Source organism: Rhinopithecus roxellana, chromosome 15, assembly GCF_007565055.1.
Source record: "Rhinopithecus roxellana isolate Shanxi Qingling chromosome 15, ASM756505v1, whole genome shotgun sequence".
Classification (NCBI taxonomy): Eukaryota; Metazoa; Chordata; class Mammalia; order Primates; family Cercopithecidae; genus Rhinopithecus; species Rhinopithecus roxellana.
Genome location: NC_044563.1, coordinates 15,546,544 through 15,570,217, shown reverse-complemented (window position 1 = coordinate 15,570,217; position 23,674 = coordinate 15,546,544). Strand labels below are relative to the sequence as shown.

The 23,674-nt window shown below is 53.0% G+C and overlaps 1 protein-coding gene across 1 annotated transcript in view; it reads right to left on the bottom strand.

Annotated features, from left to right (window-relative positions):
• CD82 (CD82 molecule) overlaps positions 1 to 23,674 on the bottom strand; it is a 55,826-nt gene that overhangs the window by 12,947 nt on the left and 19,205 nt on the right. Inside the window, exons 2-6 of the mRNA XM_010371028.2 lie at positions 20,976 to 21,057; positions 13,795 to 13,877; positions 7,529 to 7,601; positions 2,590 to 2,714; positions 2,344 to 2,418 (exon numbers count right to left, since the gene is read on the bottom strand). Of these exons, the coding sequence (XP_010369330.1) occupies positions 2,344 to 2,418; positions 2,590 to 2,714; positions 7,529 to 7,601; positions 13,795 to 13,857 (336 nt within the window). The 5' untranslated portion in view covers positions 13,858 to 13,877; positions 20,976 to 21,057. The remainder of the gene's footprint in view (positions 1 to 2,343; positions 2,419 to 2,589; positions 2,715 to 7,528; positions 7,602 to 13,794; positions 13,878 to 20,975; positions 21,058 to 23,674) is intronic.

Below are 23,674 nucleotides of genomic sequence, written 5' to 3'. Positions count from 1 at the left end.
TGCACCTGATGCACTCTGTTGCACCAAAGCTGTGTGTGTCAGTGGCCGAAAGTCACTTTGCTTTCCTGGGTTCTCAGTTTCTTCAAATGGAAAATGTTTGTAAATTTGAAACGTGTATGTCAGCTCACTTTTCTAGTTCAGCTCCTGGCATGTGGTTGGTGCCAACCCGGTGGGTGCCATCTTTATTACTGAGAGATGGTGAATCACACAGACTACCTGAGATCCCTGTAGAGGCAACAAGCTTCTGAGCCATAGAAGCTGGCTCACTGGGGCCTGATTCTAATCCACCCTGATTATATCACTAACTGGGTACTAAAGGAGCTCCAGTGCCATAGGGCGAAAATGAAGACCTGACCCCACAACCATTTTTCTGGGAAAGGAATTTCCCTCCCTTAACTGCTGGCTTCCTGTCTCCTGGCCAAACAAGCTGCTTTTCATCTACAAAATCCACTATATTCCACTTTTGCCTTGGCTGCCAGGAAGCTCAGTGCCCAAGTTAGCCCTTAGTTACCAAGAGTATCTTGTCTTGTTGAAGTTCTATTAACTTCTAAGTTCTATTAAGTGTTCGTTGCTGATGTTGATGTTGGTATAGTGTTTTCTCAGTTACCTTCCAAGAGGGATCTCAGGCAACTTGACCTTCAAGTGGTGACATGCAGGAGCCCAACTGGCTGCTGGCTCTGCCACCCTCACTGGTGGACAAGAACTGGTGGCACTGGAAGCAGGGACCCTAAGGGTCTGCTAGGCCACAGACCACATGCAGCAGGGTCTGGGGACAAGTGAACTCAGGAATCAGAGTCAGGGAGACTAGGCTGACCTTACTCCTTCATCTGCAGGACGGAGATTCTCCCACGACCTTGAGAGGGTCTAGTGAGGATCAGCGAGAGGAGTGTCAGGTGGTCAACACTGTACTTGGTATATGCTGTGCATGAACTCAACTGGAGGGATGGTGGGAGTTAGAGCCACTGTTATCAATGTTGTTATTGCTCTTCATCTCAGAGCATCTGCTTCTCCATCTGTCAACATAAAACCCTGCAGAGCCATTGTGAAGACAAGATGATGTATGGAAAGCTTCTAGAAGACACCACGTGCACACAGTAGGTGCTTCTTACACAATAACTGTGACTCACAATTAACTGGCTCACCCAACAGCCATTCTTGGCTCCTTTCTCTCTTGTGCTTCTGTCTTTAGAGTCTGAAAGTTTGATACTCACATTCTCAGCCTCCTTTGCAACCAGGGGTGGCTTTGTAACCCAGTCTGGGGAAGTCTGTTGGAGGATTTTGTTTGTTTTTGAGACAGGGTCTCACTCTGTTGCCCCAGGCTCTGTTTCATGGCTCACTGTAACCTCAACCTCCTGGCCTCAAGGATCCTCCTGCCTCAGCCTCCTGAGTAGCAGGGACCACATGTGCACACCACGATGCCTAGCATTTTAAAACATTTGTTTGTAGAAATGGGGTCTCACCATGTTGCCCAGGCTGGTCTCAAAGCAATCCTCCCACCTCTGCCTCCCTAAGTGTTGGGATTACAGTCATGAGCCATTGCGCCCAACCAGGGCTTGCTTTTCTGATAAAAGGGATGGCAATGTCTGGCACTGCCTACTTCCCCATCTTCTGGCAACAGCAGCACAGACGTCGTGCCTGGTGCTGTGGCAGCCATCTTGCAACGACGAGGTAAGTGTCATAATGCAGGAAAGCCATCCCAGCGAGGAGGCTGAACAGCCAGAACCGCGGCCTCTGAGCTTCCAAACCAGACTTCCGGGCAAGGCAACCACAGACGTCCTTCAAGTTTAAGCCGCCGTAAGTCTGATATTCTGTTTCTGAAAGCTGAACATCTCCCCTCGGACACAAGACTGATGTTTTTATTAACAGTCTCCTTCTAAACCTCATTTGTGGGTGAGTGGCATGGATTTAATAGTTGCTAAAGTATCTTCATAATAACAAGAATGACATTTATTGAGTACTTATGGTGCCATGTGCTATGTGTTTCACTCAGATAATCTCGAATAATCTTTGCAAATACTCAGAGAGTTCAGTTTTCTTATTGTTTCCATTTTACAGATGGTGGAACAGGCACATAGAGGCAAGCAGCTTGCCCAAGGCCACACAGCTAGAAAGCAGTGTGGTCAGGCTGAGATCCAGGCCCAGCAGGGACTGCCCACACCTGCTGCCTTCTCCTCTAACACTCCCCCATTTGATCACAAGGAATAGTGTCCAGAAGGCCGTCCCTGACACCTACTGGGTCTGTCTGTGACAACTGGGGGGGCTCCATGTCCATCCCCCACACTCAAGGTCAACCCCCACATGGCTGGTCCAGCCCAGTGAGGGGGAAGGGAGAGAGGGGCTTACCTTGCCCATGTTGAAGTAGAAGAGGGCCACGGCCGTCACCTGGGCAATGAGGATCAGGAGCAGGAAGGCAAAGTACTGGGGACACAGAGCAGGCACAAAGTCAGCTGTGGGTCCCCGACCAGGTGCACCCAGCCCGCGTGCCTCGGGAGACGCTCTCCACCCGCCGTTATGGCCAGCGACGTGCTCAGGCTGCACTTGGCTGGATGAGAGGAAATGGGCATCAGCTGCGGAGGGATCCCTACTCACCAGCCCTAGCAGACAGCGGACCTCGTTGACGGCGCCAATGCAGCCCAGGAAGCCCATGAGCATGGTGACTGCCCCCACGCCGATGAAGACGTAGGCCCCCATCCTGAGCGAGCTGGAGGAGGTTTCTAGGGGGGAAGAAGAAGCACACTTACTAAGTACAAAATCATGGGCCCAGCAGGTATAAACACCTGGCCTAACCGCCCAGGTCTGCTTCCCGATCCCTTCTTTGGAGCCAGGGTGTTGGGGTCAGCTGCATTCCCCTGCTGGCTTCTCACTGCCCAACAGGGAACCAGCTCACCCCCATTCCCACCTGTGTCCCTCCTTCCAGTAAACTTGCAATCCACACCCTCATCCAGCCTAAGCCTCTTCCCGGCTTTATTTTTTTCTTCGTAATGCTTCTCAGGATTGAACAGACTACTTTTCACTGATTCTTCTTGCTCATTGTCTGCTCTCCCCCTCCACCAAGGACATGTGCATGAGGGCAGAAGCTTCGCTGTATTCCCAGGAAACCCTCAGCTCGAACAGCGCCTCTCGCAGTGAGGTGCTGGGCACAGTGAGGATCTGCGGAATTGACAGACAAGGGGCTGGCTGCTTCTCCAGGGGCCACGGACGTTAAGATTGCAAGCTGATTTTTAACCCGCCTTCCTTCTTGTCCATATAATAACAAACACCAGCTTTTCTTGCCCACTCACGGTGTCTTAGGGGCTTTCTACACGCCGTCGCCAATTCTGACATCACCCTGCCTGGCAGGCACTAGCATAGCCCTTTCACAGATGAGAAAACGGAGGCTCAGAAAGGCACACAGGCAAGGGCCTGAGCTGGAATTTGAAAATATGCAGACCTCCAATGCCACACCCTTTCTGCTGATGCACGGGGCACATGTATTGCTACAGGTGTGATGCATGTTCATTTAGCCAACAAATGTTTACTGGGTGCCCACTTCATGCCAGGCACCGTGCCAGTTGCTGGGGATACAGAAGAGTGACTAACAAGGTCTGACATTTGGGGGTGGGGAGTGGAGACAAAAAATATGCAACACAGGTTTTCTGGTTGTGTTGGTCACCATGAAGATACCAAAGCTGACTAACTGCAGAGAACTGCCCGTCGGGGAGAGGGTCGGAATGGGTCGAGGAAGGCCAGCCTGAGCCAGTGACATTTGAGCCAAGACATGAATGAAGAAGTCAGCCAAGCAAAGATCTGTGGGAAAAGCACTCCAGGAAGAGGGCACAGCAGGTGCAAAGGCCTGAGGAAGGAGGAGCTTGGTGTATTTGAAGATTGGAAAGAAGGCGAGAGAATGGACCAGTGAGAGCAAGAAAGGAGCCCGGGAGGAAATGATGCTTAGGAGGTGCAGGGATGGGCCTGATGGCTAAGACCTTCTTTAGAGTCACCTGTGGACAGGCCCATTCTGGGAGGCGGAGGTCAGGAATCCAGCAGGGGCACTTGGCCAACATTTCCTAAGACACCCAACCCATCACACAGGGTAAAGCTCATGTCATCTCTAGCTCGCCAGCATGGGTATGCTGTACCCCCAGCATAGGACACACCTGGAGGGTGAAGATGCTGGATCAGAGGAGCCTCTTAGGGATGCAGATGCTTACGTCTATTACAACCCGACCAAGACGCTCCCAGCAGAAGGCCAAGGACCTGCGTTTTTAACCTGTGCGCCCCTAAGCACTGAGGCACAGCCAGGACCAACCCCTTGACCATCAGCAGGGAGAATACAGGCCTGGGGCTGGCCATGACTCCCTGGGGATCCTGGAGAGGCCGAGGTCCCCACCTTGGTCCCCACGGGGCGTTATTGCCCTTAAGGAATAACGATCAAGCTGGAGGATGGGAGGGAGTCTGTGGGATTCAGCTCCACTTCCTGATTACAGACAGAATGTTCTGGAGCTCAGGAAGAGCTCTGGCCAACCTACCCTACTCTCAGGCTTCCTCCACCCAGTTCCTCACAGGAGCCCCCCACCTTCCTCGGGGTGAGTGTGCGGACCTCCTGGCACTGAGCCCCAGCCATCAGCATGGGCAGAGAGAGGCTGTCAATTCCACTTTTCCTAAACTTCCTGGGTTTGGCTTCCAACAATTTCTCCCAGTGACTACTCTCAGAAAAAAGAAACTGGCATTGCCCAGACAGCCACTGTGTGCCAGCCCCAAACAAGGCCCTTTATCCAAAGCATCCTGCCTAATTTCTGCAACCGCCCTCTGCGGCTGTACTCACATCCTGATTTGTCTGCAAGGACCCCGAGGCTCAGAGAGGCTAGCAGGCTGTAAGCTGCCTGGCAGGCAAGGCCCAGGGCTGAGACCCCAACTCAGATCCTTCCCCCGGGAGACCAGACGAACTGCGAGGTCTCCGTATCTCAGAACATTTCATTGATGCCTTTCCCTGTCCCCCCAGGATCTCAGGCCTACCCCAAATCTGAGCAAGCTGACTTAGGAAGTAGGTGAGGGTATATTCCGGGGTAGGCCATCCACAGGGCATGGCAAAAACAAAACAAAACAAAACACTTTTTAGTCTTCCTGGGCCTAGAAGGGACCAGGAAGGTAGAAAGGAGGTGGCCCAAACAGAAAGGGACCAGGGATCAAGAAAAGTAGATTCTAATGGCAGCTCTGCTGCCAACACGCTCTGACCCTGGGCAAGCCGTTTTCTATTTCTTTCTCTGTAAAATGGGTCTAAAGCCTCCTACTTGAAGATGGCAAAAGGATTAAATTGTATTATAAAATTTAGCTAACCATCACGTATGTAGGGTTTTTCACTGGGGGCTGTCCTAAACTCTTTTCAGACAAAAATGAGAGGCTCATTTAATTTCTCACAATAACCAGAGAAAGTACACTCTACTACGATCCTCATTTTATAGGTGAGGAGGCACAGAGAGGTGAAGCCATGTGCTGAGGGTCACACAGCTAGTGGACGGCACAGCCATGAATCGAACCCCGCAGTCAGGCTCGAGTCTGCTCTTCACTGCAGAGTGCTTCCTCTTACTAAGGTACTAACCAGTGGCATGTGACTGCAGAACCATGTGGTCCAGGGGTTCAAGGCACGGGCCCAGAAGCTAGGCTACCTCATCTGCAGCCAGCTCCCCTACCTGCTTGCTGTGTGCAAGTTACTATGCCTCTCTGTGCTTCAGTTTCCTCCTCTGTAAAATGAGGATAGCAACGCCCAGCCCCATGAACTCAGAGCAGGGATTCAACTCGGCAGGGAAAGAGCTATCCCCAGTTCTGCCCCTCAGCTGCTCCGTGACTCTTAGCAAATCATTTTCCCCACCTCCGGCCTCAGTTTACACAAGTGCCTAGTGACTGGGCTAGAGGATCAGTGTTTCTGAACCCTGGCTGCCTGGGGAATCCACCTGGGGAAGTTTTTAGAGAACACCAGCGCTTAGGCTCCCACGCACACCGACCGTCAGGTCCCTCGGGGCGGGTGGGGCTTGGGCTGAAGCATTTGTAAAATGCACCCTCTACTGCAGACAGTAGACCTTTAAGGTCTGGCCAGCTTGAGATTGTCAGACCCGAACAGGGAGGAGGCCAGAGCCGCAGCAGGAAGCTCTCCCCACCCAGCGGGCTCACCCCCACTGCACCAGCTGTGGGGCAGGGCGCAGAGGGCAGAAATGTGGGTGGGCAGGCTGGGCCTCTAGACTTTGCCCTGGGGTGCAGTGCCTGCTGGGTTGGGCCATGACTCAGGAAGTAGAGAGCTGGCCTCATGGGGCCAAGGAGGGTGTATCACAGGCCGGGAGAGTGTGGGGGGCATGGGTTGCCCACCCACCCTAACCCCAGAATGGAGGGTGAAAGGGGGTGAGACTGATAGCCCTGGGGTGCATCAGATGTGGCTAGAGTGTGGATCATCCTTGCTTTCCATCTCCCGGAGAGGAGGCCTAGCCCCTGGGGCCAGGGGGACAGATGTGGCCTCTCCATCATCACATCCTAGCCAGGTTCCGCTTTATGTAAATCAAGCAGCTGTCATGGGCCACATTCCAAACCAGCTGCCTTGGGCAGCTGCTGGGATAAGTGAGCCAAGGCCGCACTCAGTGAGGGGAGTGGCACGGCTGTCCCCTGGGGGCTTCTGCTGTGCCTCCCTCCCACCACAGGGAGCCCCTGAGAGGTCAGCGCAGCAGGCCCTGACGGCTTCCTGGAGGAGGCTGAGCAGGCACAGAAGGGCTCTTATCCCTGCAGAAATGCCTTGGGCCTCTTTTCTTCTGCCTCTAAAGAGTGAGAGAAGGGGTTTCCACACTGTGGCTCACCCTGCCGTGTGCTGCATTTAGGACCAAAGCGCTTGGAGTTGGAGTCCCACACCCACCATTTAGAAGCTGTGTGAACTTTAGCAAGAGACTTAACCTCTCTGAGCCTCTGTTTCTTCATTGGTAAGGCGGGAATAGAAAAGTATCTACCTCACAGGGCTGTGGTGGGATTAAGACAGTTTATCGGTACAAACTGCTTGGCACATGAGGAGCATGATAATTGGTGACTGTGCCTGGAACCTTCCTCATCCGTGCACACACCTGACCCACCAAGCTGCTGCTGGGCTCATAGCGAAGCACCACTCACAGCAGGTGCTTCATCAGCCCCTGACTACCTTTCTTACATCTCTGTGAAATGGGAGGGACTGTTGTCTACATTCTGCTGGATGGGCAAGTGAAAGGGCAGAGACTGTAAGAGGCTTTCCTAAGGTCAGGGCCAAGGAAAGGGGCCAGGAAGAGAAAACAAGCCTCCCTCATCTCCAGTGTTCCCCCAGACAACAGCAGCTTTGTTTGGGGAAGAAGAGAAAATTCCTTTTGGAAACCCTTGCAGAGAGAGCCATGGGCAGTGGTCGGCAGCAGGACCTGGCTACATCCCTGAGGTCAGCGGGAAAAGCGACAGGCATTGAAGCCGAAGCACTTATGGGAACAGCTGTGCCTGTGCCCTGGCCCTCCCCTCTCCAGTGGGCCTGGGTCTGGGGAAGCTGAGGGGTTCTTACGCAGGACAGAGATGAAACTGCTCTTGTCGGCCAGGATCCACACCCCGAAGCCCAGAATCACTGCGCCCAGGATCTGGAAGGAGAATGGAGCAGTTAATGGGGAGCCAAGCCAAGATGGGGTGAGAGCCCTCCCCCTGTCAGCTGTCCCTGCAACCCAAGTCAGAGTGGGCAGGGCAAGGGGCCACAGAGGGTACCACCTCCACCCTTCTCCAGCCCAGGGATGTCCAGATGGCCTCAGGTCCCACACCGCAGCAAGCCAGACACCAGGACCCTGGGCAGGGAATCCTTCCTACCTCCCATCTTGCCCCCCTCCACCATGTGTGATTCAGCCGAGCCTCCTGGTGCAGCCTCCTGCCGGGGGCACCCTTCCTGCTGCATCTCCTGGCCCTTTTCTCAGCTCATCCCCCCCACTCCACCCAATTCAGGGCCTAGGAGCTCCCCAAAAAAGAAAAGCTCTGAGGAAGACCCTCCGTGGACTTGAACATCAAAGCCCAACTCATCCCCAGGTCTGAACAACGGGGCCACCTGCCACAGGAGCCTTCTCTGACCCCCTCAGGCAAACTCAGGTGCCCCCATTCTGTAGCAACCACTGTCCAGCCCTTCTTAGTCATTCCCACTGGGTCTAACTGCTATGTTAGTTTATCTGGCTAGACTGTGAGCTCCCTGAGGGCAGGGCTGGTTGGAGACAGCTCTGTATCCCCAGCAGCTCTATAGCACTGGGTGCTAAGCAGCTGGGGGAATGAATGAGCTCATGAACCAAACTGTAAATGCAGGACTAGAAAGGAAAATGAAGGTCAGGCGTGGTAGCTCACGCCTGTAATCCCAACACTTTGTGAGGCCCAGGCAGGAGGATCACTTGAGCCCAGGAGTTTGAGACCAGCCTGGGTAACACAATGAGACCTCGACTCTACAAAAAATTTCAAAAATTAGCCAATGTGGTGGTGCACGCCTGTAGTCCCAGCTACTGGGGAAGCTGAGGAGAGAGGATCACTTGACCCTAGGGAAGTCAAGGCTACAGTGAACTGTGTTCATGACACGGCACTCCAGCCTGGGTGACAGGGCAAGACCCCCTCCTTCTGCCACCCCATAAAAAAAAATGAATGAGGGGTTACAGAAAAGGATCCCAAGCCCAGGGATTCCCTGCCTGTCTCCCATCTACCAGGGCTGAGCTCATGTCCCCAGGTGGAGTCCCAGCCAAGATCCACCATCCTACAAAGCTGGCGAAGGCTGGACAAGTGCCTGCCATCTGGGCAAGGGTGCAGGTTCCCTTTGGAGGTGGGGGTGGCCCTGTGTCAGTCCACAAGGCTGGCCATTAGTGGGGGCCTGGACGGGCCCACCTGGTGGATGACCCATCTTGAAACTCCCACCTGTATCACCAGCCCTGGGTTCCCACCTCAGCCATCATCCCATAATCTCAGGTCTGAGGCCAGCAGCTGCCTTAGAGCCCTGAGCCTGGGGCTGGCCTGGGTGCAGGGTCTCTATCAGTCTCATTCTATCATTATGAAAGACCAGAGCCAGGACCGGCCCAAGGCCCAAGGCACCTGCCTCAGGTATAACACATGAGGGAGCATCAAAAACTCAGGAATCAAGAGAAATAATATTTTGCAACAATACTTTATTGATTGATTGGTTGATTGATTGATTGAGATGGAGTTTCGCTGTTTTTGCCCAGGCTGGAGTGCAATTGCGCGATCTCAGCTCACTGCAACCTCCGCCTCCCAGGTTCAAGCGATTCTCCTGCCTCAGCCTCTCGAGTAGCTGGGATTACAGGCATGCGCCACCATGCCTGGTTAATTTTTGTATTTTTAGTAGAGACGGGGTTTCTCCATGTTGGTCAGGCTGGTCTTGAACTCCCGACCTCAGGTGATCCACCTGCCTCGGCCTCCCAAAGTGCTGGGATTACAGGCGTGAGCCTCGGTGCCCGACCATGCAGCAATACTTTAAAAAGAAAATTAAGGGCCAGGTCCGGTGGCTCGACTGTAATCCCAGCACGTTGGGAGGCCGAGGCAGGTGGATCACCTGAGGTCAGGAGTTCAAGACCAGCCTGGACAACATGGTGAAACCCTGTCTCTACTAAAAATAAAACAAATTAGCTGGGTGTGGTGGTGTGCACCTGTAATCCCAGCTACTCAGGAGGCTGAGGCAGGAAAATCACTTGAACTCAGGAAGCGGAGGTTGCAGTGAGCCGAGGTCACCCCATTGCACTCCAGCCTGGGCAACAAGAGTGAGACTCCATCTTACAAAAAAAAATAATAATAATAAGGCCAAAAATCCATGATTAATGAACTATTAAACTTCGAAATAAAATGTTGACAGTACCAGTATTATTGATGTTTCCTTTTGCCCCAGGGCCCAGGTGGCTTGGTAGGGGGTTGTCTCTCTCCTGTTAACCTTGTACTTGCTGCCTTAAAGACCACTGTGGCTGATGACTACAACCACAAAGGGACAGTGATCACCCCATGTCTGCCCCCCAGTGTCTCCCACCAGAATCATCATTGAGGTATTATATGTCCTCTCCTCTCTCCCAGTGAGACGGGCCTTGTGATTGTCCTCATTTTATACACAGGGAATTTTATATGAGGCCTTGATTTTATCCATCAGGTACTGGAAACCAGATGGTGACAGGTGAGCTGTGGGGATAGTTTGGATCCATCCTCGGCCTTCACCCAGAAAGCCAGTCTCGGGACCGAAAAGCCCCTGAGACACTGGGGAGGAGAAGGGTCTGCTGGAAGGTAGGTCCACCTTAATTTGCATAGCTGGGGGAAACGGGGGCTTTCCAGGACCTGGGAGTTTGGTTCCCCAAGACTCCTGCAACCCTACTCAGCCCACCACCACCCCACAGCACAGCGAGGCAGGGGCCAGTGCTCAGGCCCACGTCTGCTCCGTCTGCACCTCAGACCCATGTGGGCAGAGCCCCTGCCCCGTTCCCTCCTGCATTCACAGGGTGGGACAGGAGGAAGGACAGCCCCCACCAAAAGGGAATGGGAGGCAGGACAGAAAATCCCCTCTGGGCACACATAATCCCAGGTAGATCAAAACCCCACACTACTCAGCTGGCTCCTCAGCTTGCCAAGAGGAACCCAGAGAGCAAAGTCCCCAGGGCTACCCGTTCAGTCCCTCTGCAGGTCTGATGACCCCAGCCTGATGGGCAGGTGTGGCTGGATCAGCCACGGGGCTGTGGCAGAGCCAGAAAGGAGGCTGGACAGTCTACCAGAATGGGCAAGGCACCATGGCACCCGCTTTTTCTCTGTGAACCAAGACTGGGGCTGTGGGGCAGGCCCCATGTTAATCACTCCCCAGACATTCTCCAATCCCCAGATGGGACCCAGCCAGGAGGCAGGACCCTCAGAGCAGACAGCTTCCTTCCCCAGCATGGCCGCAGCACCAGCGCCTCTGCATTCCTTTGGACCTGGGAACAGTGGCAATGTGCTGGGGAGTCTGGAGTCCAGAGGGAGTATAGGCAAAGACATACAGGTGCACATGTGCGCAGGCGCAAGCACACATAGCAGCCATGGGGATTTTTCCAAACCACAAATCCAACCACGTAACCCCTCCCAATGTGCATAAAACAAAGAGGCAGGCTGACCCAGTCTGTGCCTGGGGAGGCGCACTCTGCCTTCACTGGCTGCCCCACTGCCAGGATCCGCCTCTCCAAAGCCACACCCAGAATCCCAGAAAGCCTTTGCTGACCTCCATGACCAGGCCAAGAGCCTCATCTGCTTTCCAAAGAGCCTATCTGTTCCCAGTACCCCCAACAACTGCAATTTTTCATGCATTTGAGTAGTTATTTGATGGAAGCCCCTGCTCCCTAGGACACAGGCTCCGGAAGAATAGCAATCAGGTCTCTTCCGCCCTGAACATCTGAAGATACTGAGGTATCACATACACATTTGTTGAGGAGTAAACAAGCCCGTTGTGCCTCCTCCAGCCTTCCTTTTTTACTCTCACCCTCCTGTTATACAAGCTCCCCCTCTCCCACTCTAGCCTCCTGATGGATCACCCTGGGCCCCAGTACACAGACTGTTAACACCTGACTCCTGCCAGCCCCCTGGAAGAGCCAAAAGGAGGCCACGCCCTGGCCAGAGAGCAGCTTTTCCAGTCCCTGGTTCCACAGGGCAGCCTGAGAGCAGGACGGAAAGGGACACCCTGGCCGAAACCACCAACCTCACTCCCTTTCTCTTTTTTTTTTTTTTTTTTTTTTTTTTTGAGACGGAGTCTCGCTCTGTCGCCCAGGCTGGAGTGCAGTGGCCGGATCTCAGCTCACTGCAAGCTCCGCCTCCCGGGTTCACGCCATTCTCCTGCCTCAGCCTCCCGAGTAGCTGGGACTACAGGCGCCCGCCAGGTCGCCCGGCTAGTTTTTTGTATTTTTAGTAGAGACGGGGTTTCACCGTGTTAGCCAGGATGGTCTTGATCTCCTGACCTCGTGATCCGCCCGTCTCGGCCTCCCAAAGTGCTGGGATTACAGGCTTGAGCCACCGCGCCCGGCCTCTCACTCCCTTTCTCTACTAGGGTCTTCCCAACCCCCACTGCATGAAGGAAAGTTTCTTTATCCCTGAAACCCAAGCTCTGTGACCTAGTACTAGGCCAGAGCCCAGACCCATCTCTCTAGTCCTTAAAGCCCCCAGGAATAGAGCGACAGCGCTCCCCCTCTCCCCGACCCTCCAGTCCTGGCCTCTTGGCCTTTATGCTGGGTCTCAGCCCAGACACCAAGTGCTTGCCAGGAAAAGCTTGGCTTTGCCTGCATAGGCAGCTGCTTCCCAAAGTCCTAGGGCAGCCAGGAGGGACCTGACCGCCAAGCTGGGGAAGCCCAAGCCCGGCCTGGGGTGGGTTCCAGGCCCGGCTGCCATGAGCAGAGGTCCAGAGCCACAGTGGGGCCTCATACAGTCCTCCAGGAGGGAGCTGGGGCCAGGGCCAGGGTGGACAAACAGCAAGGCAGGCAGTACCAGGGCTTCCTGTGTGTGTGCACGCATGTGTGCACACTTGTGTGCAGGTGCCAGGAACACATGTGTACATGTCTGTGCATTGGGTTAAAGTCATGAAGGGGAATTTTTTAATTTTTTTTTTTTGTGTGTGTGTAGAAAAACAGGGTCCTGCTACGTTGCCCAAGCTGGTCTAGAACTCCTGGCCTCAAACAATCCTCCTGCCTCGGTCTCCCAAAGCACTGAGATTACAGGCAAGACCTACCATGTCTGGCCTGAAGGGGAATTTAGAATGATTCTTGTTTATTTCCCAAACTTCCCATAAACCATGTAACTTGTAATGTACCCCTCCCCCTAACAAGTAATTCATATCTACCGTAGAAAACTGGGAAAATACAGAGATGCATAAAGAATAAAATAAAAATTCCCAAGAATTCCAACATTAACATTCAGAGGTGTTTTCTTCTCCTCTCAAAAAATACTCACTTTTTTATGAATATGTACATTTAAAACTTTGGATCATAAGAAACATCCTACTGTACAATCTGATTTTTTTTTTTTAACATTATCGGGTAGACCATCAACACGGAGAAGCCAGCGCCCCCAACGCTACTCCGAGGCTATGAAGTCCTCTCCAGGGTACTGTCCCCTCACGACACACTCTCACACTCACACACACCCCACCATCCCGGCAACTCCAAGGCGAGAAGCAGTCCGTGCCAGGCCAGAGAGGAAAACCCAGGCCCTGGGAAAATCAGCGGTCAGTGTCCACAGAGCTGACCTCTGGACGGCCCGTCTGCTGGGGTGGGTCTGGGGAAGGAGGTATGTGCCCTTCGCTAGCCCAAAGCCTGGCGCCCTGTTGGTCACTCTATGAGAGCTCAGGAAAATACCTTCCCACGACAGGGATGGGGGTGTGATGGGGCAACTGGGGCCTCGAACTGTAACAGGTCAGTTCTTCACATGGGCAGGGTGGGGTCCAGGGCAGGACTAGAGAGATGCTAAGAGGCTCCTTCTAGCAGCTCCTGCTGTTGAGTTAGGGGGATGCCCAGGGGCTCTCCTCTCCCTCCCCATACCCACCTCCGGCCCTGGCCAGCCCAGGCTTTGGGTGATCTAGGAGAGGGGAAGGCCGGGTCAGGAATCTAGTGCTTTGTCAAAGGACCAGCTGGGAATGCTGGGGAATCTCCTCGCTACCCCCAGCAGGTTCCATTGGAGATAGTTTGTCCTCAGTCCCCACCCACCAAATCCCCCCAATCCCCGGCCCAGTCGGCTCTGGACGGAGTCAGGCTGGGACGCCCCTGGGAGGAGAATCTTTTCGGAGGTGGTCAGGGCGGCACGGGACATACTTACAAAGAAGATCAAGTTGAAGAGGAAGAGAAAATATTTGGTGACTTTGATACAGGCTGAGCCCATCCTGCCAGTACTGGAGCTTCCTGGGGGAAGAGAGAAGGCAGGCAGGCCAGTGAGGGGATCAGCTCAGTCTGCCCTTGCAGCAAGCCCAGGAGGTGGGTACTAACCCTGTCCCTGTCTTATAGGATGCAGAGGCCCAGAGAGGTTAGACAACTAGCCCAAAGCCACACACCTAGGAAATGGGGTCCCACGAATAGTCTCGTGTGCCAGGCACCTGATGCTTGGCAGTTAGGCTCTGGGTCAGCCACTGCACTGGGGTTGGGGCTGGTGGGAGCAAAATGACAGAGGGAGACCCTCACCCCTCACCTCCATGACCCAGGCTCTGAAACTTGCACAGATGGACTCTGTTGGAAGTCAGGGGGCCAGGAAGTTAGTGATCCATTGACAGATACCCAGAGGCGAGACCTGTGCTTGTTCCACAGCCTCCCTCTGGGACTAAGGGCTGGGAGTTGTGGGGTCTGCCAAGGTGAGAAGGGGAATTCTGGCTTCTCAGAAAATGGGGGAGTGTCCCGGCTTCTTATTACAAAGGGAATAAACATGCATTATAGAACACCCAACAAATACAGAAAAAACAGAAATCAAGCAAAATGTATCTCACCCCAGAGATTAAAAACTGTCATAATTTTAGTAGCTATAATTCATGTGTGTGTATGTGTGTGTGTGTATAACGAATGGTTCTAAACAAAACTGGGCTCATTCTGTATAGTGTTTTGTAGACCTTTTTTTTCATTCTATGATCTTCACTCTCTGTATGTTGATAAAATGCTCTTCATAGTTTCATATGTTGCATAGGCTTCCATCCTATTAGTACTTATTAACATTTGGGGGCTCACAGAGTCCCCCCAAAAATTCATGTGTAGTTAGCATTTTGTGATGCTAATAATTTCTGGGAGTTTGTGGACCTCAGGAAACCCATTCAGGAACCCCAGTGGCCCCAGGTTAAAGTCCCAGATGTGGCCATCCCATAAAGCGTTTAACTGATACTCTAAGATCGGACACACAGGTTGTTTCCAAGTTTTCACAGTCTCCCCGATGACACAAGCTGTGCTTCTGAAATGACACAAACCATGCGTTGGCATGCTGTGCCCCCTCCACTCCAAAAGACCCCAGGCGAGGGGAGGGCCCCAGGAGGAGGAGGGAAGCTGGAAGCTGACTGTCCTCACCCTAACTTAGAGGCCAGAAAATCAAGGAGTGCCAACCGTCAGCCTTCAGACCCTGTGGGGCAAAGGGAGCCAGCATTGCCGGGCAGCTGGGGCCTGGACAGCTGGCCTGGGACAGCTGCATGGGCAAAGCTGGGCTGGAGGGTGGAGGGGAAGGCACCAGGCCCACTTGTGTTTCCCTGCCTTATGGAGGGGGAAGGGCAGGCCACAGAGCAAAGGGAAAGGAAAGCCAGAGCCTGGGCTTCATTCCTTCTTCCTCCGGCACCGCTTGAAAGTCTTCAATTTCCCCAGCTACACACAGGTTCCCTACTCTTTTCTGGACATGCTAACAATCAACAATCCTCCATCCTCCTTGTCAAGTGGGAGCTTAGCTCCCACTTCACACATCTCTGGTGATGGGGAAGGTGGCTAATGAGAAGGGCTCATGACCTCCCAAGGGGTCCAGTCCAGTTTTCTTTCCTCTAACAGCTTTGTTAGAGGAAGGTTTCTTTAAGTGCCTTTCTAAAGGGCAGATTTGGGAGGCATCACATGAAGCAAAGCTGCCCAAGTTAGGAAAAAGCTGCCTAGGTGGTAGTGAGCTTCCCCTCACAAGTGGCGTGGAAGCAAAGTCTAAAAAAATACTCATGGGGGATTTAAGTGCTACATAGGGAGATTAGACTAAATGGCTCTTCCAGTCTAGGGGGCGCCAAGGCCTGGATCTGAGAATTGCAGAGATGGCAGTGACTCAGGAGCCAGGGCAGCGCAGCCTGGACAACTCCACAGACCTAGAGAGGAGAAAACATGACTTCCCTGTGCCCAGAAAGCCAGAGATCTTCGATGCCCAAACCCCGTCCTGGTCTAGGAAGGCCTCCTGGGACTCTGCACTACATCAAGGATAGCTATTGTTTTTCCTGTCTCTCACCTCCCAGCACAGAGCCTGACACACCGCAGGTACTTCACAAACTTCAGGAACAAAACAGCAAGAGAAGAGAGATTCTTTCCCAAAGCCAGGCGACATCTGTTTTTCTTTCCTACCACAGATCTGCTGTGTTTCAGCCTGACCAGGTCTCCTTCTAGTAAACAACATGGGGCATGCCCTGAGAGACCAACCCAGGTTCAGTGCCCAAGCAGCAGTAGCTAAGACACCCCTTCACCACAAGAACATCCACTAACTGCAGTCCAGCAACTAACTATGCTTCTCGGCAACGGGGCCATTGGCATCCTTGTGAAATTGGAGAAGTGTGGAAACAGTTCTTTGGCAACCCTGAGTCAGATCCATGGTGTTGCAGTTTCAGAAAGTCCGGGAAAGGGGTTTCTACACTTTCCAGCTCACACGTCCTCTGCTCAGCCCCGCAGGGGGGCATTCAGCAAAGGGCAGCTTTTAGAAAAAGAGTAAGTATAGGCTGGGCGCGGTGGCTCACACCTGTAATCCCAGCACTTTGGGAGGCCAAGGCTGGCAGAACACCTGAGGTCAGGAGTTCAAGACCAGCCTGACCAACATGGTGAAACCCCATCTCTACTAAAAACACAAAATTAGTCGGGCGTGGTGGTGAGTGCCTGTAATCCCAGCTACTTAGGAGGCTGAGGCACAAGAATTGCTTGAACCCAGGAGGCGGAGGTTGCAGTGAGCCGAGATTGCGCCACTGTACTCCAGCCTGGGCAACAGAGCGAGACTGTCTCAAAACAAAACAAAAACAAAAACAAAAAAACAAAAATAAGAGTAAGTATGACGTCTATAAGGAGAAGGAGTGGCCGCCAGGGATTAGCAACCACTACAAGTGGCCATTTTCAGACATCATCTCCCATTATCCTCAGAACCAGCCCAGGAAGTGAGTATTTCTGTCCCTGGCAGACCAGAGGCTCAGACAGGTTCAGTAACTTGTCCAAATCACACAGCTCATAAGTGGCAGTGGTTTTCAGAGCCCAAGACCTTTCTTCTGTGAAGTGGTCCCTTCTGGGCGGTAGCTGGGATTATAAAGGGATCTCTGGGGACAGCTGGGTTTCCCTTGTCCAGTTAGGTGTAAGGATGAAAGGGCTGCTCAGAGGAGCTTTGCTCGGAGGGCAAGGAGGAAGCTGGGAAACCTCGTCACCAAGGCTGACGTCGCTGGGCTGGTATTCCCATGATATTCCAGACCCTGGGCAAGCTTGGCTGGTCCCTTGGTCACGCACACAAATTGTATCAGGCACTGGGCTAAGCTCTTCAGAACCTCTACGTGCAAACAGAGGCACAGAGGAGAGAAGGAGCCGCCCAAGGTCACAAGTAGGAGGACTGGCAAAGACAGGGCCCAGGTCGCCTGGCCCCTTACACCACCCATGGGCTCCATCCCACACAGGAGGCAGCTGGGTGGGTCTGAATGCTGAAATGAGAGCCAGGCAGCCCAGTCAAGTGGGACAGACCCAGAGGTACCTGGACATCACCTAAGGGAGAAGGTGCTGATAACTGGAACCTGGGATGGGTGGCTCCCAGGCACACTGGCCAAGATCTAGAAGACAAAGTCTTCCTGCCCTACAAGTGCAGATGCTTCTGCCTTCAAAGTGACAGGGAGCAGAGGGTGAAGAACAGTCTCCACACTCAGCAGGAGGTGCAATCCCACACAGACAAGGGAGTCAGCTCAGCCCGAGGCGGGGACACACCCAGGTCACCCATGATGGGCTGTGGCATCAACTTCAAGGAATCCGCAACCACCTCCAAGGTTCAAAGAACTCCCAAGGTTGAATTCAGAAGGCCAGGGGTTATGCCTGGATCTGCCCCCCCATACTGAGAGTGGAGTCTCAGTCTGCCATTCATGAGACAGAAATAAGGATTGGTGTGGAGCCAGGGTTGGTAAACTGCAGCCTGCAGACCAAATCCAGCCCCCTTGCCTGTTTTTTATACAGCTTCTGAGCTAAGAACAGATTTCTCTCTCTCTTTTTTTTTTTTTTTTTTTTTTTTTTTTTTTGAGACAGAGTCTCTCTCTGTTGCCCAGCCTGGAGTGCAGTGGCATGATCTTGGCTGACTGCAAGCTCCGCCTCCTGGGTTCGCGCCATTCTCCTGCTTCAGTCTCCAGAGTAGCTGGGACTACAGGCACCCGCCACCACGCTCGGCTAATTTTGTTTTTGTATTTTTAGTAGAGACGGGGTTTCACTGTGTTAGCCAGGATGGTCTTGATCTCCTGACCTTGTGATCCGCCTGCCTTGGCCTCCCAAAGTGCTGGCATTACAGGCGTGAGCCACTGTGCCTGGCCCAGATTTCATATTTTTAAACAGCTAAAGAAAAATAAAAAGATTATTTAATGCATGAAAATTACATGGAATCTAAATTTCTGCACACAGCCATGCCTACTGGTCTGTCTGGCCCTTTACAGAAAAAGCCTGCCGGCCCCTGGTGTAGGGGATCAAATGGTGCACCCGCAAGTCTCTGTAAGAGGCAGCAAGGGTTGTTGGGCGCGGTGGCTCACTCCTGTAATCCCAGCACTTTGGGAGGCTGATGTGGGCGGATCACAAGGTCAGGAGATCGAGACCATCTTGGCTAACACGGTGAAACCCCATCTCTACAAAAATACAAAAAATTAGCCGGGCATGGTGACGGGCACCTGTAGTCCCAGCTACTCAGGTGGCTGAGGCAGGAGAATGGTGTAAACCCAGGAGGTGGAGCTTGCAGTGAGCCGAGATTGCACCACTACACTTCAGCCTGGGTGACAGAGTGAAACTCCGTCTCAAAAAAAAAAGAGGCAGCAAGGGTCAGGACCACCCTTGGCATGGGAACTTTGGAGAAAGAAAACATCTAGTGGGGTGGCAGGAATTGATTGTGACTTAGAGAGAGAAGACACAGGATCCTTGAACAAGGGTTCAAATCCTGACTTTGCCAATGTGTGGCCACAGAGCAGGGACTTCCGGGGCCTCATTCATCTCCTAGGGGAGTGGAACTCCCAACTGGACTCCTGTCCTGAAGAGGGGGTGAGGTCAGCGCCTGGTACAGTCAGGACTCGGTGACCCAGAGCTGAGGCCGACGTCTGTATCATCATCAGTTGACTCAGTACTTGCAGGAGAAGCAAGGGATGAGGATTTAATTTACAGATGATCTTAAACCAAAAGAATGTCCTCCAATGTTATGCTTTCTTGTGTATACTTTTGGTAAACATTGGAGAGTCTGCTCAAGCTTTCCTGTGTTAAAAACACCGACAATTCAAGGGAATGAGATGCAAGCACATCTTATGGGAAACTTCCAGAACAGTCACAGAGAACCGTGAGCAGCAGGATGGAGGTACTGATCTTTGTTATGGTGGTGGTGGTTGTTTTGAGGCACTCTCGCTCTTGCTTTGTCACCCAGGCTGGAGTGCAGTGGCACGATCTTGGCTCATGGCAACCTCCGTCTCCTAGGGTCAAGTGAGTCTCCTGCTTCAGCCTCCAGAGTAGCTGGGATTACAGGTGTGTGCCATCATACCTGGCTAACTTTTGTGTATTTAGCAGAGACAGGGTTTTGCCGTGTTGGCCAGGCTGGTCTTGAACTCTTGACCTCAGGTGATACACCTGCCTAGGCCTCCCAAAGTGCTGGGATTATAGGCGTGAGCCACTGTGCCTGGTGAGGTGCTGATCTTATGTTATACTTGACACCAGGTAAATTGACCATTTCTGAGCAACTGCAAGTTTAATTGACCAAATATATCATTTTATGCCAAATCAGTTTGTATAATAAAATTATTATATTAATATTTTGCCAACTTCTACTCATCATTTAACACTCATCGCCGAAATCAACACTTCCAGGAAACTTCCTACTCCAGCCAGCTTTGTCATCACTACCACTGCCAACCCCGACCCCCAAGACACATGGTGGTTAGGGGCACTCCCTCTCTCCTTCCTTCCAGTGGCACTGGAGACGAGAGCAGCTCCATGAACAGGCTCTGGCATCAGGCTGCCTTGGATTTGAATGCAGTTCTAATGCCTCCTAGCTGTGTGACCATGGACAAGTGACTTAACCTCTCTGAGCCTCACTTTACTCGTCTGTGAAGTGACAAAGATAAAACCTATTTTGCAGCCTGGGTGCGGTGGCTGAAGTCTGTCACCCCAGCACTTCGGGAGGTCGAGGCAGGCGGATCACGAGGTCAGGAGTTCGAGACCAGCCTGGCCAACATGGTGAAACCCCTGTTTACTAAAAATACAAAAATTAGCTGGGCATGGTGGCGGGTGCCTGCAGTCCCAGCTACTCGGGAGGCTGAGGCAGAGGAATCGCTTGAACCCAGGAGGCGGAGGTTGCAGTGAGCCGAGATCGCACCACTGCACTCCAGCCTGGGTGACAGAGCAAGACTCCATCTCAAAAAACAACAACAACAACAACAAAAACCCAAACCCTACTTTGAAGATTTGTCCAGACGTTAGATTAGATCGTATGGGCAAAATGCCTGCCACACAGTTGGCTGTGGATAAACGACAGTTCCTGTATCGAAGTGCTGCACAGTCACTTTCTACTTGCCTGTCCATTTCCCCTGAGGACTGTGATACCTTGAAGGGGAGACTATGTTATTTATGAGAACAAGGCAGACTCCCAACAAACGCTGCCGAATGAAAGACTGGGTGGATGCAGGGATGGATAAGTAGGTAGGTAGACGGATGGATGGGCAGACAGATGGAGGGACTGCCACAAAGAACACCAGGGCCTTCAAGTTCTTGGCCACCTGAAGGTAGTCTAAGATCCACTGCCCGAGTCTGCAGGGACTGTTCTCAGGCCTCTTCTGCCCTTGCCCACAGGGCAGGTCGGGGGTGTGTGAGGTGCTCAACCCTGGGCCAGCTCTGAATGCCAGGACCTGCTGCCGAGCCTCCCCAGGGACCAGCACTCCAGGACTCTATATGCTGTAGGAGCCAGAGAGGGGGAAGAAATGGTCCCTCCACCCGCCAGGTGGCTCAGACTGAACACCTGAGGGCCATGCTAGGTCTCCGCCTTCCTCGCCCCACAGCCTGAGTGTATCCCCTCCAACCCACCACTCCTCTTGGCCCAGGGCTTACCTTCCACGAAACCAGTGCAGCTGGTCACAGGGCCCACGTCTGCCCGTGCCCACGTGTCGTCCACACAGCAGCAGGGAGGACTCTGAAAAACAAGACCCAGATCTCGTCACTCCTGTCTGTGACTCTCCAAAAGTAATGTGGCTGAAGACATATTCACTATAAATCCAGGCTCCCTGTGTGGCCAGCGGGGCCCTGCCGGGGTTGCCATTCCTCTGTCCTCTTCCCCCTACAGTCTCACATGGCCTCTTTCCTGTTGTCCTGGTATATCGGGCCCTTATACCCACCTGAGGGCCTTTACAAAAGGGTTTCTCTGCCAGAATTACTCTTTTCCCGTATTTCCCCGCAGGCCTTGGCTCAGAAGGCTGACATCCCTCCTCCCAAAGGCCCCCCCCTAAACACCCAACTATTCAGAAGGCCTCAACTCCAGCTGCTCATTACAATCAACATAGGCCATGCCCAGGCCCCCTGCCCCAACCAAGTCATCAGGATCTCTAGGGGTAGGGCTGGGCTCCCCAGGAGACTCAAAGGAGCAGCCCGGGTTGACATCTGGGTTGTTACACCGCACCCTCACTGCAGTAACCTATTTGTTCACTAGTGTGTCTGCATCCACCACTAGAATATGGGCTCCTCAAGGGGAGGGGCTGCACCTGTCCCACTCACCCTGTGTGCCAGAGCCCAGAACAGTGCCTTGTGTATAAGAAGCTCTCAGTGTGCGTTTTTAGGAAGCAGGAGAAAAAAGGGAGGTCTAGAGAGATCAGGAATGATATCGCTGGATTGAGGTAGAGATGGGTTGCTTCCCCCTAAGATAGGATTTTTTCTTTTTTTTTTTTTTAGACAGAGTCTCTCTCTGTCACCCAGGCTGGAGTGCAGTGGCGCAATCTCAGCTCACTGCAAGCTCCGCCTCCCTGGTTCACACCATTCTCCTGCCTCAGCCTCCCGAGTAGCTGGGACTACAGGCACCCGCCACCATGCCTGGCTAATTTTTTGTATTTTTAGTAGACAGGGTTTCACCATGTTAGCCAGGATGGTCTCAATCTCCTGACCTTGTGATCCGCCTACCTCGGCCTCCAGAAGTGCTGGGATTACAGGCGTGAGCCACCACCCCCGGCCAGGGTTTTTAAAAATATGTATATTTGTTGAGACAGGACCTCACCCTGCTCTGTTGCCAAGGCTGGAGTGCAATGGTGTAAACACAGCTCACTGCAGCCTAAACCTCCTGGGCTTCAGTGATCTTCCTGCCTCAGCCTCCCATAGAGTTGGGACCACAGGTACACTCCACCATGCCTGGCTGATTATTTTGTAGAAATGGGGTCTCAGTTTATTGCCCAGACTTGTCTCAAATGCCTGGGGTCAAGCAAGTATTTTAATCTCCTTTGGGTCAGAAAAGCTGACGGAAGCAGCGAACTCTCCCTAGAAAGATGCACACAGACGGGCAGGCACACACTTCCTTCCAATTTTAGGAGGTCACAGACCCTAGAAAGCCCACCTGGGGCCAAGGTTTTCTCTGCCCCCTTCTCCTAAATGCCCTAGAGTGGTGGTCCCCAGCCTTGGCTGCACACAGGAATTACCCCGGGAGTTCTGAAAGTTATTGATGCCTGGCCCCCACTGCCAGAGACCCTGATGAGTTGTTCTGGGCTGCAGCCTGGGGATCAGGGTTTCTTCAGTTCTCCAGGGGGTTCCAGTATATTGAGACCCACTGCCGTGGCTCCATTCCTCACACAGGCCAGCCCCTCTGCTCCTCAGTGGGGTGCAGGCAGGCCTGGGGTTTCTGGTGCAGCAGCGCCTGGCCAGAGAGAATCTGCCTGGCACTCTGGCATCTGAAAAACAGTGTCACATGAAGCTCCCTGCACCATCTTCCAACCTGGACTGCCTCAAGTCTCCTTCCACTCCAGTCTATTACCCCAGAGCAATATTACTGTGCATGAGAAGACCTTTGAGATCACTGCACTTTTCAGAGGAGCCAGAGAGAGTAAGAGATGGCAGGTGGCACAGCAAGCTTGAGCTAAGCATGAAGTAGATAACTTAAGATTCCCAGTCCAGAGCTCCTTTCCCTACCTGCGGCCCTGTCCCTGCACACTGGGGCTCCCACATGGGAGGGATAAGAAATACTGGACTCAGAATCACAGAGACGGTCCTTGGCTCCACCCCTGGCTCTGCCGGGTATCTGCCACATGACCTTGGGAAACACTGCAGAGCTGCTCCCTTATCCACAGATGGGGATGCCAACCCAGCCCACCCACCGCAGGCGTGAAGGTGAATCACCATCAGGCTAGTGCATAGTAGGGCGCAATCTATGCTGGTGCCTGGCCCTCTCCTCCCACTCTCCCTGCCTGAAGATGCCACATCTGCCACACCTTGCCGGCTGTGTAGCCTTGGGTGATCACCTTACCACTGTGCCTCAGCTTTCCCACCTGTAAAATGACCTTAACAATGGGTTGTGGTCAGGCTTAAAGAGTTTGTATCTATAAAGTGCCTGGCACCCAGTAAGTGTCAGATAAATGTTACCAACTATGGTGATGATGATGATCTGGAAAAGTTGTTGCTTTCATGACCAACAGTCTGAAGCCCTCTGAGGCCTGATCTAGTCTTCAGCCATGTGCCCACCCTGGAGAGGCTCCGTGCCAGAAGAAGCAGCACCACTGCAGCAGCCACTGGGAACTGCCTGAGACCCAGAGATCCAGCCAGTTTGGCGAGTTGGG